At 39.6% G+C, this 13,825-nt stretch overlaps 1 protein-coding gene across 1 annotated transcript; it reads left to right on the top strand.

Moving 5' to 3' along the window:
* Positions 1-313: 313 nt before the first annotated feature.
* FUNDC1 (FUN14 domain containing 1) lies at positions 314-12,660 on the top strand. Its single transcript, XM_059157783.1, has 5 exons — positions 314-483; positions 1,179-1,335; positions 5,112-5,187; positions 9,831-9,959; positions 12,138-12,660. The coding sequence occupies exons 1-5, from the start codon at positions 456-458 to the stop codon at positions 12,213-12,215; spliced, it is 468 nt and encodes a 155-aa protein (XP_059013766.1). The 5' UTR covers positions 314-455; the 3' UTR covers positions 12,216-12,660.
* The last annotated feature ends 1,165 nt before the right edge of the window (positions 12,661-13,825 follow it).

Genomic DNA, 13,825 nt, shown 5'->3' with positions numbered 1-13,825 from the left:
GTTTCTCTTGTCTCGTTTTTAAAGCCTTTTTTCTCAGGCGCTTATGTTCTGGTACAGTGTTGAGAATGCCTGGTTTGCGCTTTCTACCATCACGTGACGCCGCCTCTCCTTCAGCCTTGAGGCTCTTTAAAACAAAATGACAAAATTTAGTTACTGGAATTCTAGCAAGGGTGGGGGTGGGGTGGGAAGCAAGGGTTGCGCAGGGCAACGGACTACAACTCCCAGAAGACCTCGCGCGGCCACCCTTCCCCCACCGCAACACTCGCCACTCTGAGCCTTGCGCTTGCGCGGAAGACCCTGCGCTGAGAGGAGGGGCGGGGACGGGACAACGCGCCTGGAAGGGGAGGAGGAAAAAAGGAACCATAGATTTCCACCTGGGCCTAGAAGGTCTCTGAAAGTAGTGGGGAGAGGAGGGTGGGCAGGGACCACCTTCAGAACTGGCCGCCGGCGGTATCATGGCGACCCGGAACCCCCCACCCCAAGGTGAGCGGCCGGGGCCCGAAGTAGTGTCTAAGACGCGGCTCACATCTCTCGACCTTGCTCCCGAGGGCGCCTCTTCCTCCCCCTGCCGTAGGGCTCCTGGGGCTCTGTGTTTTGGAGGCACCCCTTTGGAGCTAGACCCCCTCCCCTCAAGGCAGAACTCAGGCGGAGAGCAACCCCCGTCCCCAACACAGCCCCTCCTCCTGCCTTAACTTCACCTCTGGTTCTCATTTCCATCTTCAAACGTGCTTTTTAGATGAATTACTGAAGTAATTTCATCTTGTCAAGCCCCTAACCGGTTCAGCCAGGGGAGGACCCCCCCCTCCCAGTTTCTCCCACTGATGAAATGGATCTAATTCTGGCCCTGACCCTACTGAGATTTGGGGGTGACGCCTCATGCTGTGAAACTCTGACCTGACCTTAATGCCATTTAGGGAGGCGACCCCTCACCTCTGTGTAACTGATGTGGCTCTGGCTCCGACCCCTAAGCCAGTTCCTGGTCCTTTGGAAGGGAGATGCCAGGTCCCTTTACTCTTGAGGTCCTAGTCTCAGTAATTGGGTTCAACAAACTACTGTTTCCAGCTGGGCATTTTTACTGAGAGCCAGAATAGTGAGTTAATAACAGATTTTAAAATGTACAGGATGTTTCTGACTTTTGTTTGACTCTAAATTTATTTTTTTCGTTTTGTATTTTGAAGAGTATGAAAGCGATGACGAGTCTTACGAAGTGTTGGATTTAACTGAGTATGCAAGAAGACACCATTGGTGGAATCGAGTGTTTGGCCACAGTTCCGGACCTATGGTTGAAAAATACTCGGTAGCCACCCAGATTGTAATGGGTGGAGTGACTGGCTGGTGAGAACAACATCTTTTTCATTAAATTTCATTGGCAGCCTCACTGCTGCCCTTTTGTAAACAGGCCAGTTAACTGTGACATTCAGTGGCTTTATACTGTTAATCCCCGAAGAGCTCTACCTTGAGGCTTTTTCTCTGTGATATGATGGCTGTGATGTACACTCTGGGGCTCAGAGGTTTTGGTGATCGGCTTCCCCATGCCCACCCCTTGTTCCGCTGTTCCCTCCTCTCCCTTCCTTCGGTTCTTTTCTGTATTTTCCACCTTCTCACATTGAGCAAACATAGTGTATCTGATTCAGTGATAGTGGGTAGAAAGGAAGAAACATACAAGGGTTAATTAATTGTATGTAAATAATGTTTACTTGTTCAGTGTTAACAACTGGAAAAACCTTTGAGGACTCTCACAGTAGAACTGGTCTCCAGGATTATCAGCCCTGTAGAGAGCCATGTAAAATTCTCAGTGAAATTATGAATCCGATGGTTCTGTTGATTTTTGTGGACTGATTATTATACTTGAAGAAGTGTTAGAATTAAACAGGGTCTTCGTTGGAGTTAGAGGACTGATTGCTCACTCTGTAATAATATTGTGAAATGCATTAAGGAGGAACAGTTAATAAGCATTAACCGACCTAACCAGTTAATGTTTTAGGCTGCATGATTACCTAATTGATACTATAGATCAAGTTGTTTTTCTTGGAATAAAAGATTAGCCAAATAACAAAGTGTGACCCTTTATTTTGAAAATGTTCACAACCGTAGAGAATTTCTGTGTTAGTGGAGGTGCTCAGCTTATGACTAACCCTTTTTTTCTTAGCTTCTAGGTTAAATTTATCTTCCGTTAAATATTTACATATTTAAACTTGATAAGTGTTAAATTTTTTGATTTGTGTTTTGCATGTATCTCGGAACAATGGCTCACTCCTTTTTGCCTTTTCGTAACTGCGATATTATGGTAGAAACCTGCATTGTGAAGATCGTGTGATGCAGAGCTGCAGTATTTCTTCATGATGTGTCCTTATTAATGCTGTTTATGGAAAGCCCTGCAGTTAGAAGCGAGATGCCTAGTCGGGGCATGCTTATTCAGTTGATCCTCTGCAAATAGGTTGTACCTTGACCTCTTGTAATAGAGAATCTGGTGCTCTATGCAGATAAGCTCACAATTTGGTGCCATGGGGGACTGGTTACTGTGAGTTTGAGCCTAAAGCCCCCGTCGTAAGAGAGACTAAAAAAATAATCAAGCAGTAGAATTATCACATCATTGTGTGCTTTCTCCTTATAGTCCAGACTCGGTGAGAAGCCCCATAACTGGCACAAGTTTGCTGGGAAAGCCTAGAGACAGAGCAGGGGGAGTTAGTAGCTTTATTTTAGTGGCTCATGCCATCAAGCAAAGGGATAGACATGCTTGTGAGACATGGTTCCTGGGATATACTTGTGGCTTGGCTGCTGCCTGCCTCCTCTGCTCCCTTATCAGAGCCTGTTTTGCTGACTCTCCTACTGAGGGAGAGGGTCTCTGTAGTGATATGTATGTTTGGGTTATAGCAAGGTGTCGACCCAGGAACTGAGTAATAAGACTCTAATATTACATAGGTGGTTTTTTGCAATGACATTAGATTCAGTGTTGTAAATTTTTGCAATTACCTTAAGGTATAAAACTGATGTGCTGTTGTGGCATACGTTAAGGAGGAATGGGCATTAGTTTTAACATTTCAGACCAATTCAGGCCATGCATGGGAGGCTAAGGAGGTTATATGCAGCTGTAGCTGTAGCTGTAGTTACAGGTTTTTGATGATAATCAGAAATACGAGGATGGATGATTGCGAGGAGAGGCGGGAGGTGTGAAGACTACCTAGAGGGCCCTTAGTGTGGTTTGGAAGCAAGGTAATGATGTCCTTGAGAATGGAAGGAAGACAGAGTCAAATAATGTTCCGGGAAGAGTATATAGAATTGGCAGTCTGTTGGACCCTGAGTGTGATGAAGGAGGCAGAGTCTAAGATGAACAAGAAAGGCAGACCTAGAGAATGGTGTTCTCATTTACAGATCGGGACCTTAGCAACAGTTGATTTGCTTGGAAAGATGAGTCTGGCTTTGGAACATTTTGTTTGTCATTCTGTGTGCTGGAGAAGCCCATAGAAATGTAAATTTTCCATTTATGAAGGTGTACTCAAGTTGCTTTGGGCTATTGTAACAAAGTACCACAGCTAGATGGCTTAAAACAAAAGAAATTTATTCTCATAGGTCTGGAGGCCAGCAGTCTGAAAGGTGTCAGTCAGGTTTGTTCCTGCTCAGAGGGAAAATCTGCTGTGTGCTTCTCTCCTAGCTTCTGTTGCTTGCCAGCAATCCCTGGCATTCCTTGGCTTGTAGACATATCACTCCAAGCTCTTCCAGTGCCATCGCATGGCTGTTTTTCCCTCTGAGTGTCTCTATGACATGTTGGATTAAGTCATACTGGGTTTAGGGCCTACCCTATTACAGTACGGCCTCATCCTAACTAATTACACCCTCAGTGACCCTTTTCCAAATAAGGTCATATTCTGAGATTTTGGGAAGAACATGGATTAGAGGTGGGTCGTGGGCCCTGTTCAATTCAGTACAGAAGGCTAGAGTTAGAGATCAGGATTCTTTTGCACAGTATGGCTGTGGAATACTGAAGGGAATATGAGCTCACCAAAGAAGAGAATCCCAAAAGAAGTGTGGACTGATATTCTTACAGAAGAGGTGAAACAAAATGGATTTAATATAGAGATAGATAGACATAGATAGAGATGTAGGTAAGGAAGCCATGAGAAATGTGGGCTTAAGTCATGAAGGTGGAACTTGAGCTGGAACTCAAAGGGTAAAAAGCTTTAGATGAGCAGAGCTGGGTAGAAACCCCTAGAAGCAAGGAGATTAATAGCTTGAGCAGTGGTGATAATCCATTTGGAAACTAATGGGATTAGAGCAGAAAGTTTGGGTAGAGTGGGGGTTGGCCAGGTGTATGGAGCATCTTGATTGCATTAAAATAGGAAAATCAGGGGCGCCTGGGTGGCTCAGTCGGTTAACCATCTGCCTTCTGCTCAGGTCATGGTCTCAGGGTCCTGGGATCAAGCCCCACATTGGGCTTTCTGCTCAGCAAGGAATCTGCTTCTCCCTCTCCTTCTTTCCCTCTGCTCATGCGCGCTCTCTCTCTCTCATTCTCTCTCTCAAAAGTAAATAAAATCTACAAAACAAAACAAAATCACTTTTATTATGGGAATTTCAACTTAGACAAATATCGGAGGAGGAGTATAATGAGGTCCTGAGTACTCAACATTGTTTCAGGAGCCACTCTTTTTTTCCTATAAATTCCCCTCCTCTTCTGTCCATCCCTCATTTTTAAGCATATCACAGTTTAGATTGTACAATTTTTTTTTTAAGATTTTGTTTAGTTATTTTGACAGAGAGAGTGAGATACCAGAGAGCACAAGCAGGGGGAAACCACAGAGGGAGAGGGAGAAGCAGGCTTCCCACTGAGGGGTGACCCCAGTGTGGGACTCCATCTCAGGACCCTGGAATCATGACCTGAGCTGAAGGCAGATGCTTAACTGACTGAGCCACCCAGGGCCCCCTAGACTGTGCACTTTTGACTTGCCTGTAGAACAAGGGAAGCCCTGAGGGTTTCTGAGCAGACAGGGATATGATCCAAAGAAATGGGAAGACAGTAAGAACTAAGATTTGTTAGCAAAGCAATGAAAGGAGCAGAGGGAGAGAGTTGAGTACGTCATTGGTTGTTCTCATCTTCGTCACTTCTTTCGTTAAAGGTGTGCGGGATTTTTGTTCCAGAAAGTTGGAAAGCTTGCAGCAACTGCAGTAGGTGGTGGCTTTCTTCTTCTTCAGGTATGTTCAAGCCTTAGGTCTTTGCCTCTACTTATATATGTAGCCCCTAGGAACTGAGAAAGTCAAGTTTAGCCATTTCATTCCCATCCATTTTAATAGAAGATGGACTTTTTCTCTTAGGTATCAGTTTATGGGAAACCTAAGGTGAGTTTTGAAAGCTGGTATCAGTCATGAAAGACTACAATTTTAAATACTTCTACATTCAATAAGCATAGTTTGATACCAGCTAAAAAAATCCTAGTTAAAAAGACAACTATAGAAGTTTGAGGCCTCGTTTTTTTAATTACAGACCCAAATTTCCCTTAAAACATCTTTTCAGCAAAATAAACATTTCAGCCATAATATAACCTTTTCATCCTGACTATTTTAAACATATATTTAAAATCCACACAGAGTATTTAAAATTCAAAAGATCTCTTTCTTTACCCCATTTCTTAGCCATGCAGTTTTCCTTCTCAGAGGAAATTGCTGTTAGCAATTTCTAACATGTTTTTTTAAACTAGGGAACTATAATAATATAGAAAGTGGAAAATTGGGTTTAAAAATCATCCATAATCCTATTTCTGAGGCAGGGGGATTTGAAATTTTAGTTTTGTTCATGTTTCTCTAAGTATAAGGCTTAAAAATGCTTTGCGGTTAGAGGATGTTTATCAGGATATCGTGTCTGTTTGGCATATATTTTTCCAAAAATATCGTTCCCTTAAGATCAAATATAGTAAATCCCAAAATTGAAAATCTCTGGGAATGAATGTTAGCAATAATTTTAAAGATACAGAGAACTGTCACTCCTACCAGATGTTTAAAATGATTGATGTTCATAGCAGCTAAAATTTAACTTCAACACCAAAGCCATTGATCATATAATAACCAGTGTCATTGCCCGAAGTACAAAGGGATTGGATTCGTATGTGTTAAAAACAGGTTTTGAGTTGTTTACTAAAAAGTTTTTTTTAAAAAAATGTTTTCTTTCACTGGCATTATTAAGAGTAATTGCCTGTTCCTTGTGGTAAGAGATAAAAGGGAATATGGTTAATATCTAAATTTAGGCCTTTGGATGAACATGCCAGCATTTGTACAGAAGACAATTTAAGCAGATTTTGACTTGTGTTTACATAGAATCAAGAACATGTTTAATTCTATAGCTATTTTGAAAACTCAGTTGTCATTTTTTCTTTAGTCGGAAAGGGTACTGGATTGAAACAGAGTTTCTGAAAATGTTCATAGAATAAAGAGAATTAATTTCAGTCCACTCTCTCAGTTTTGCAGAATTACTTTTCAGTCCACCCAGTCCACACCATTCAAATCCATGTTTTGCCATTGCCTCCTTTTACTTCTTGTGCCTAGTCTACATGTTCTTTGAAGTCACTAAGCAGAAGAATATGGGACCTGTCTGCATCAAACCAGCTTTCCCCCAAATATGACTCACTTTGGAAACTTAGAAGGAAACTAAAAGAGGAAATAAGAGTAACATGTGCAAGTTAATTGCCCCCTATGCTTTAGGCCCACTTCCATTTTTGTGTTACCTTTACTTACACTTTAAGATAAAAATTTATTTACTTAGAACTTAAAGCTTTTCCAGTGCATATTTTACACTGCCATCTTAAAATAGTGGTATGTAAGTCCTTTAAATTTAGTTTTAATGATTTTGGAACTGTATATGCCCCTAGTTCAAAGGGTCAAATATATGTACAAGGCTTGTTACAGATTAGAGGAATCCTCTGCCTCCCTCACTACCCATCTTGCCCATTTTTCCCTCCCTGGAGCCAACTACATGAACTCTTAGCTGATTCTTAAGGTATTTCTTTCCTTTTTCCTAAACAAGTTAATTGAATACTTCTTGATCTTTCAGTTTGAGGTATTAACTATTGGCTTCCTGTTACAGAATGTGAGACTTTAACTCATTTATTGAACTTCCCTCGCCCACCCCCGCCCCACCCTCTCACACACTAGCATGCTTCATGTTCCTCTGTGCCGCACCCATCCTCCTCCCCCAGAGTCATCTGAGTATTGTTATTTCATAATTCTGTTAGATTACTACCTGGAGTTCACTGAGCTTGAATCTGTAAATTTATGTGTTTGACCATTATTTCTTTTTCTTTCTTTCTTTATTTTTTTTTTGAGATTTTGTTTTATGTTTTTGTCTGTCAGAGAGAGAGAGTGAGAGGGGGTAGCGACAGCCAGAGGGAGAAGCAGGTAGTGCGGGACTCAGTCCCAGGACTCTGGGATCATGACCTGAGTTGAAGGCAGATGCTTAGCTAACTGAGCCACCCAGGCGCCCCATTGACCATTATTTAGAGATTTGTTTCCTCCTATTCCTTCTCTCTTCTCTTTCTGAACATGACTCTGAGTACATGCATGATAGGCTTTTTGATAATGTCCTGAGGTTTTGTCCATTTACTTTTTCAATCGTTTTTTTCAAATTGTAGAATTTCTAGTGTCTAACTTCAAGCTCACACTCTTTTTTCTGTCATCTACCTTCTGCCATTAAGCCTTTTCAAGAATTTTCTTTCAGATACTGTATTTTCCAATGCTAGAATTTTCATTTGGTTCTTTTTTAATTTTCTATATCTCTGGTGAGATTACTTTTCATTGGTTACAGGCATAGTTATTATTGAGCGTAGTTCCAACAGCAGTTTTAAAGTCCTGATAATTCCACTAACTGGGTCATCTTAAGGTTGGCATCTGTTGATTTTCTTTTGAGACTAGGCCACATTTTCCTGTTTTATCCTACATCAAATAAGTTTGGATTTTATCCTGGGCATTGGGAATGTTAAGTTGTAGAAACTCTGGATTCTATTTTATTCTTCTGAAGAGTGTTGATATGTTGATTTTAGTAGGCAGTTAACTTGGTTAGACTCAAACTGTAAGCTCTTTTTCACCTTCGGTGGGTAGCAGCTCAAATCTCAGTTTAGTTCTTTAGCTTAGCCAGAATGCGTGGCTCTGCCCCATGAATGTGTGCTTCAGGACTTGGGTAGAGTTTACACATAGAATTTGGGGCTCCCCTTATCTAGCTCTCTCATTTCTGATGGCTGTTATTGTTGTGGACTCTGTCATCTGGTTCTTTGGGCCAGAGAGATGGAACGTTTCCTCTTTAAGTTTTACCTACCCTGCAAGTGCGTCCTGCCCTCAGGATAAAACCAGAAAAATGGGTACCTCACCTTACCTTGTTCCTTTCCTGTAAGTTTCAACTCCCCTTGAAATCTGCTTGCTTTTATTAATTCTGGAGCTCTTGTATTTTAACTGCCATATACAGGAGGGTCACTGAGGTTCACCATCATCTCCATGCCTGTGACTCAAATTACTCTGCCAGGGACTGCCAGGAAAAGCTTTCACTTGAATTTGATTTGATCACCACTCTGTTTTGCTAAGGCTGCAGTTTGAAGTGATAATAGGTGAATAAATACAGAAAGGAATGCAGATAAAGACATTCTTCTGTGGAGTCTATAATCATAGTGAAAATGGAAAAGATTCCCAGTCAACCTACTTCTATAAAATCAGATGGTTTTATTATTCGAAGTATTTTTATTTGTGGTTTAAAGTCAAGGGATGCCTTACAAAATTACCCCCCAAAAAAGCATAACCTTGATAGAAGTGATTTATAATGGTGTTCATGGCTTAATTGTTTACTACTAATGTGATTCTTTACTTTTTGATTTTATTATTTGGAGAGACTAATTTATGGTACTGGCTTACACACTATGCTTTTGTTCCTGTTCAGATTTTGTAGTGTCTCATAATACCATATGAGGGGTTTTCTTATAGTTAATTAGCATTTAGTTCTAGTTTTATTAAAAGGACTTATGGTAGGAGACTTGTGTAGAGCATGTCTTTTGTATTCTATTTTCAAAAGCGATTACCAGAAAGTATTCTTTTTTTTTTTTTTTTTTTAAGATTTTATTTATTTGACGGCGAGAGATCACAAGTAGGCAGAGAGGCAGGTGGAGAGAGAGGGAAGCAGGGTCCCTGCTGAGCAGAGAGCCCCATGTGGGGCTCACTCCCAGGACCCTGAGATCATGACCGGAGCTGAAGGCAGAGGCTTTAACCCACTGAGCCACCCAGGCGTCCCACCAGAAAGTATTCTTAAGTCAAGAGTCAGAGTTAGTAAAGAGCCCTTTATCAGGCTACTTTAGATTTCTTTAGTGACCTAATACCTGATTGGCTTCTGATCCCTTATAATTAAACATCTGTTTAATTAAAAGGTACTTGTTAATTAGCTGTATAATTTGGATTGTCTCTTTGTTTTTTCAGCTAATTGCCAAATTCCAAAAGTTATGATAATATTATAGTACAGTTGTAATACAGTTTTTGGAATCTTTTCCCATCATGTACTATATGTTTCCTAACATAGTGTTCATCACATCTAAGTAATTAATTTTGTTTGATATCTTTTTTCCCCCTTATGGATACAGAGCTCTCTGAAAGTGGGGACTTATATCTCCCTCGTTACTGGCTATAGTTTGGGAAGCTAAAATACTGCCTGCCCCCGAGTAGGCACTCGGTATTTGTTAAATGAATAAATTGTGATAGCTTATCTCTAAGCTTCATAGATTTCTTGAAATCTAGATGTCCATATATTCCTCTGTAATAGATTTGTCAACAATCTAGTTGGTTTAGAATTAACCATTTTTACTGTATTTTTGCAGATTGCCAGTCACAGTGGCTATGTGCAGATTGACTGGAAGAGAGTTGAAAAAGATGTAAACAAAGCGAAAAGACAGATTAAGAAGCGAGCAAATAAGGCAGCACCTGAAATCAACAATATAATTGAAGAAGTAAGACAGTGTACATTTTAACTCCTTCTTTTTCTTCTTTCTCTCTTTCTTTCTCTCTTTTTTAAATGAGTAATCTCTGTGTCCAGCCTGGGACTTGAACTCGTGACCCTGAGATCAAGAGTCCCATGCTTTACCGACTGAGCCAGCCAGGCACTCCTGGCTCCTTTTTTTCTATATGGGTTCCACATTACAGAAAATGTGATTAGTGATCATCTTCTTCTAAAAAGTAAGTGTTTTGGTCATGTGTAGAGTGTTAAATAAAATTTGGGATCAAGCCACTATTTATTTAAATCAGTCATCATTGGAGTCAAAGAGCAAGCTCAGTCAGAAGAGCACATGACTCTTGACCTTGGGGTTGTGAATTCGAGCCCCACATTGGGTGTAGAGATGACTTAAAAAAAAAAAAAAAAAAAGGACCTTTTTTTTTTTTTTTTAAAGTGGTTAAGTTTCCCCTGCTAATCTCCCACCTACTTTGATCTGCATGTAAAAGCTAATAACATTATTCTTCCAGGTTCCCTCTGCTTTTACAAATGTGTGCCTGTGTAGACAAAGTGTGGTAAAACTAAAACTAACTATTTTTTTCGTAAGGTGGGATATTTTGAAAATGTGTATATATTAATTTAGTTTTATTAATGTTTTTATGTATATTTTGATTCTTATCCTCTGTTTAGAATTGAATTGCATACTCCTTGCCTTTGTTTTATGTTCTTTTAATACCCCCAACTTTTAATTTTGAAAAATTTCAGACCATTTGAAAAGTTGAAGGATAAATACAGTGAATACCAAATACCCTTTACCTATTTACCTGTTTTACATTTTCCTTCTCTGTGTGTGTATGTACATGTGATTTATACTTTCTTTTTCCTATTCATTTAAGACATCCTTACTTTTCACTCTAAAATACTTCAGCATATATCTTCTTAAGAGTACAGATACTCTCCTGTACAACTACAGTTACTCTTATGAATCCCTCAAATTAGCATGATGCAATAATATTTCCTAATATACAGCTAATATTAAATTTTTTCCACAAAATGTCTTTTATACATTTTCCCCCAATCAGGAATTATATATTGGGGTGTCTGGCTGACTCAGTCAGTGGAGCATGTGATTCTTGACCTGGGGGTTGTGAGTTCAAACCCCACATTGGATGTAGAGATTATATAAGAATAAAATCTTTAAAAAAACAGACAGAAAGAATTATATATTGCAATTGGTTATCATGTCTCTGAAGTCTCCTTTAGTCTTTAGCAGCGGTCGTCTGGGTTTGTGTTTATTTTTGTCCTGCCCCCCCCCCCCCCCGCCCTTCATGATATTGACAGTTTTGAAGCACCTAGGGAGAATATTCCACAGTCTGGCTTTGTTTGATTGCTTTTTCATGGTTTCATTTGGGGTAAGCATTTTATCAAGGTGATATTTATTTGATCTGTACATTTTTTTCTTGCTGGCCAAGTGGACTGTTAACAAAGATCATTGTGCCTGCTGTGGGAATTTACTAAATCTGTGCTAATAACTTGCTAAATGGACCATTTATATCTGCCCTAGGGCTTCTTGTTACCTGTGAGATTATTTGCCACCGATATATACCTGTTATCTCAGTAGCTAAGAAGCTTATTCGATCTGGCTGGGGCTCTGCTCCTTCAGATTGTAATGGACAGCCTTGGCATCTGTGTGGTAGTCAGCACCTGCGGTAGTAGGTATATGAGAATCTTTGCCAAATATTTATTGAATTGGGGAAAACAGCTGTGAAAATGTTACTTAGCACCAGATTCAATAAGTAAGAGTGTTTTTCTTTAATTTGCATCATTTTTTCCTTTTTGTTATTATGGCAAAATACACATAACATAAAATTAACCATTTTAGATATTTTAAAAGGCAGAATTTAGTAGCATTAAGTACTGAATTCACACTTTCGTGCAACCATTACCACTGTCCACATTTAGAACTTTTTCATAATCCTGAACAGAAATTATAACCATTAAGCACACATTCCCACAATTGACCCCTCTCCCGAGCCCTTGGTACTCTCTGTCCTACTTTCTGTCTTGATGAATTTCACTGTTCATGTCAGTGGAATCGTACAATGTTTTCTGTCTTATTTTACTTAGCATAGCATTTTCAAGGTTCGTCCATGTTGTAGCACAATTAAGAGTATTTTTGTTCAAACTTCTGTTTCAGGCAACAGAATTTATCAAACAGAACATTGTGATATCCAGTGGATTTGTGGGAGGCTTTTTGCTAGGCCTTGCATCTTAAAGATATGAATATTCTGTCACAGTGGAGTCACCTATAAGAAGAGAAATGGTGGCAACAAGGTGGCTTCTCGACATTACTCACCACCAGATTCTCCAGGGCAGCAAGAAACAACTAGGTGGGCAATACCAAACTCACAGCTTAGTGTTTTGCCATCGAATTTTGGCAGACTAGCATTTGCTGTAAAAACAACCTATACGGTATATGTACAATAGTATTCCTGAGCAAAAACATGCCTTTCATTTATTTTTTTAAAATTTGCATTTGTTTTAAAATCAGCCTATAAAATACCACCATTGGATGTAGAGGGGAAAAAAATATAGAGGGAAAAAAATGTGTTGGATATATTCCCCAGCGAAATATTATCCTTGTTTTATTTAAATAAGATATTCTTCATCTTGCTTTATAGTATAGTGCCAGTAATTAAAGATTTGTATTATAGCTTCAACATTGCGGTTGGCTTTTTTTTTTAAGATTTGTTTGCAGTAAACTGAAGAACTGTAATACCCTTTTGTGTAAGGATTTAGAAGTTAATAGAATTATTAAAGATATTAAACAGATTTAATGCCAGTTTTTAGGTGGTTGTTTTCTGCAGTTCTTACTTTGCTTCTATAAGTATAGTAAACAGGTTGCAGGAAGGCTCTTCTAAGGAAATAACTCATGCCTAAAGCGTGCTTTCTCTCTCTCTCTTTAAATGCCTGTAGTTGCAAAAATTTCTTGTTAAATAAGCTTCTTTAATTAATTTATTTATCCTGGCAGCCCGGGCAGAACTAATTATTTTGAGCATACATGTAGTTGGGTCACTGATTCATTTTATTAACCTTGAGTGAACCTCCTTTCTCATTTCTAAAATTCCTAATTGTTATTTTGGCCCCTTCTTCACAAAGAGGTAAAAACCACATTAAAATACTGGTAGTATGGTATGAATTTACTATCTGAAAGACCTTGATTTTCTGTCATTATGAAATTGTACCTCAAAGACGATTGTCTCTCTGATCTAATCTGAGATGTGCTAAGGCTTTCAGGTTTGGGTAGCATCATGTTGAAGCCTAGGCCAGTTGACTTGTTTCTCCGGGCCACATTACACTCTCTCAGAGGCTCCTTTGCCCCGAGAAACTCTGTGTGATTCATTTTGTTCATAGAATTCTGTGTTGAAATTGGAAAAAACGGCAGAACAACGTGCATTTGGGTCTTCAGATTGGAAAGACTGCAGGCCATCTCCTTTCTATAGGAAGCCCCCCTTGTAAATTTCATGTATTGGAAATATGAGGCAGTTCATACTTTCAGGGTTGGTTACAATCTGTGTGCTTTCATGATCATGACTCCTTAGAATTGAACATGGGGATTGATCTTCAGTTTCTTCCTTTACTCGCATCGGTGCCTCAGATACAATGCTAAATAAAACTCCAGACTTTCTTAATACAAAGTGATTTTGCTTATAAATACTTGTTTTATCTTTGAGCTTTTCTCTATTTTGGCCTTGCCAAGCCTTCATTGCTGCGGAATTAGAAGGAAAAATACAGGAGATGAGGTGGAACCTTGGTCACACTTCAGTGTGCTGTGTCCCCATGATTCTTTCATCTCCTCCAGTGAGGCAGGCTACTTGGGGAGTT

Source organism: Mustela lutreola, chromosome X (genome assembly GCF_030435805.1).
Source record: "Mustela lutreola isolate mMusLut2 chromosome X, mMusLut2.pri, whole genome shotgun sequence".
In the NCBI taxonomy this organism is placed as follows: domain Eukaryota; kingdom Metazoa; phylum Chordata; class Mammalia; order Carnivora; family Mustelidae; genus Mustela; species Mustela lutreola.
The sequence above is the reverse complement of the archived record's forward strand: the minus strand, read 5'-3'. Positions and strand labels throughout refer to the sequence as shown.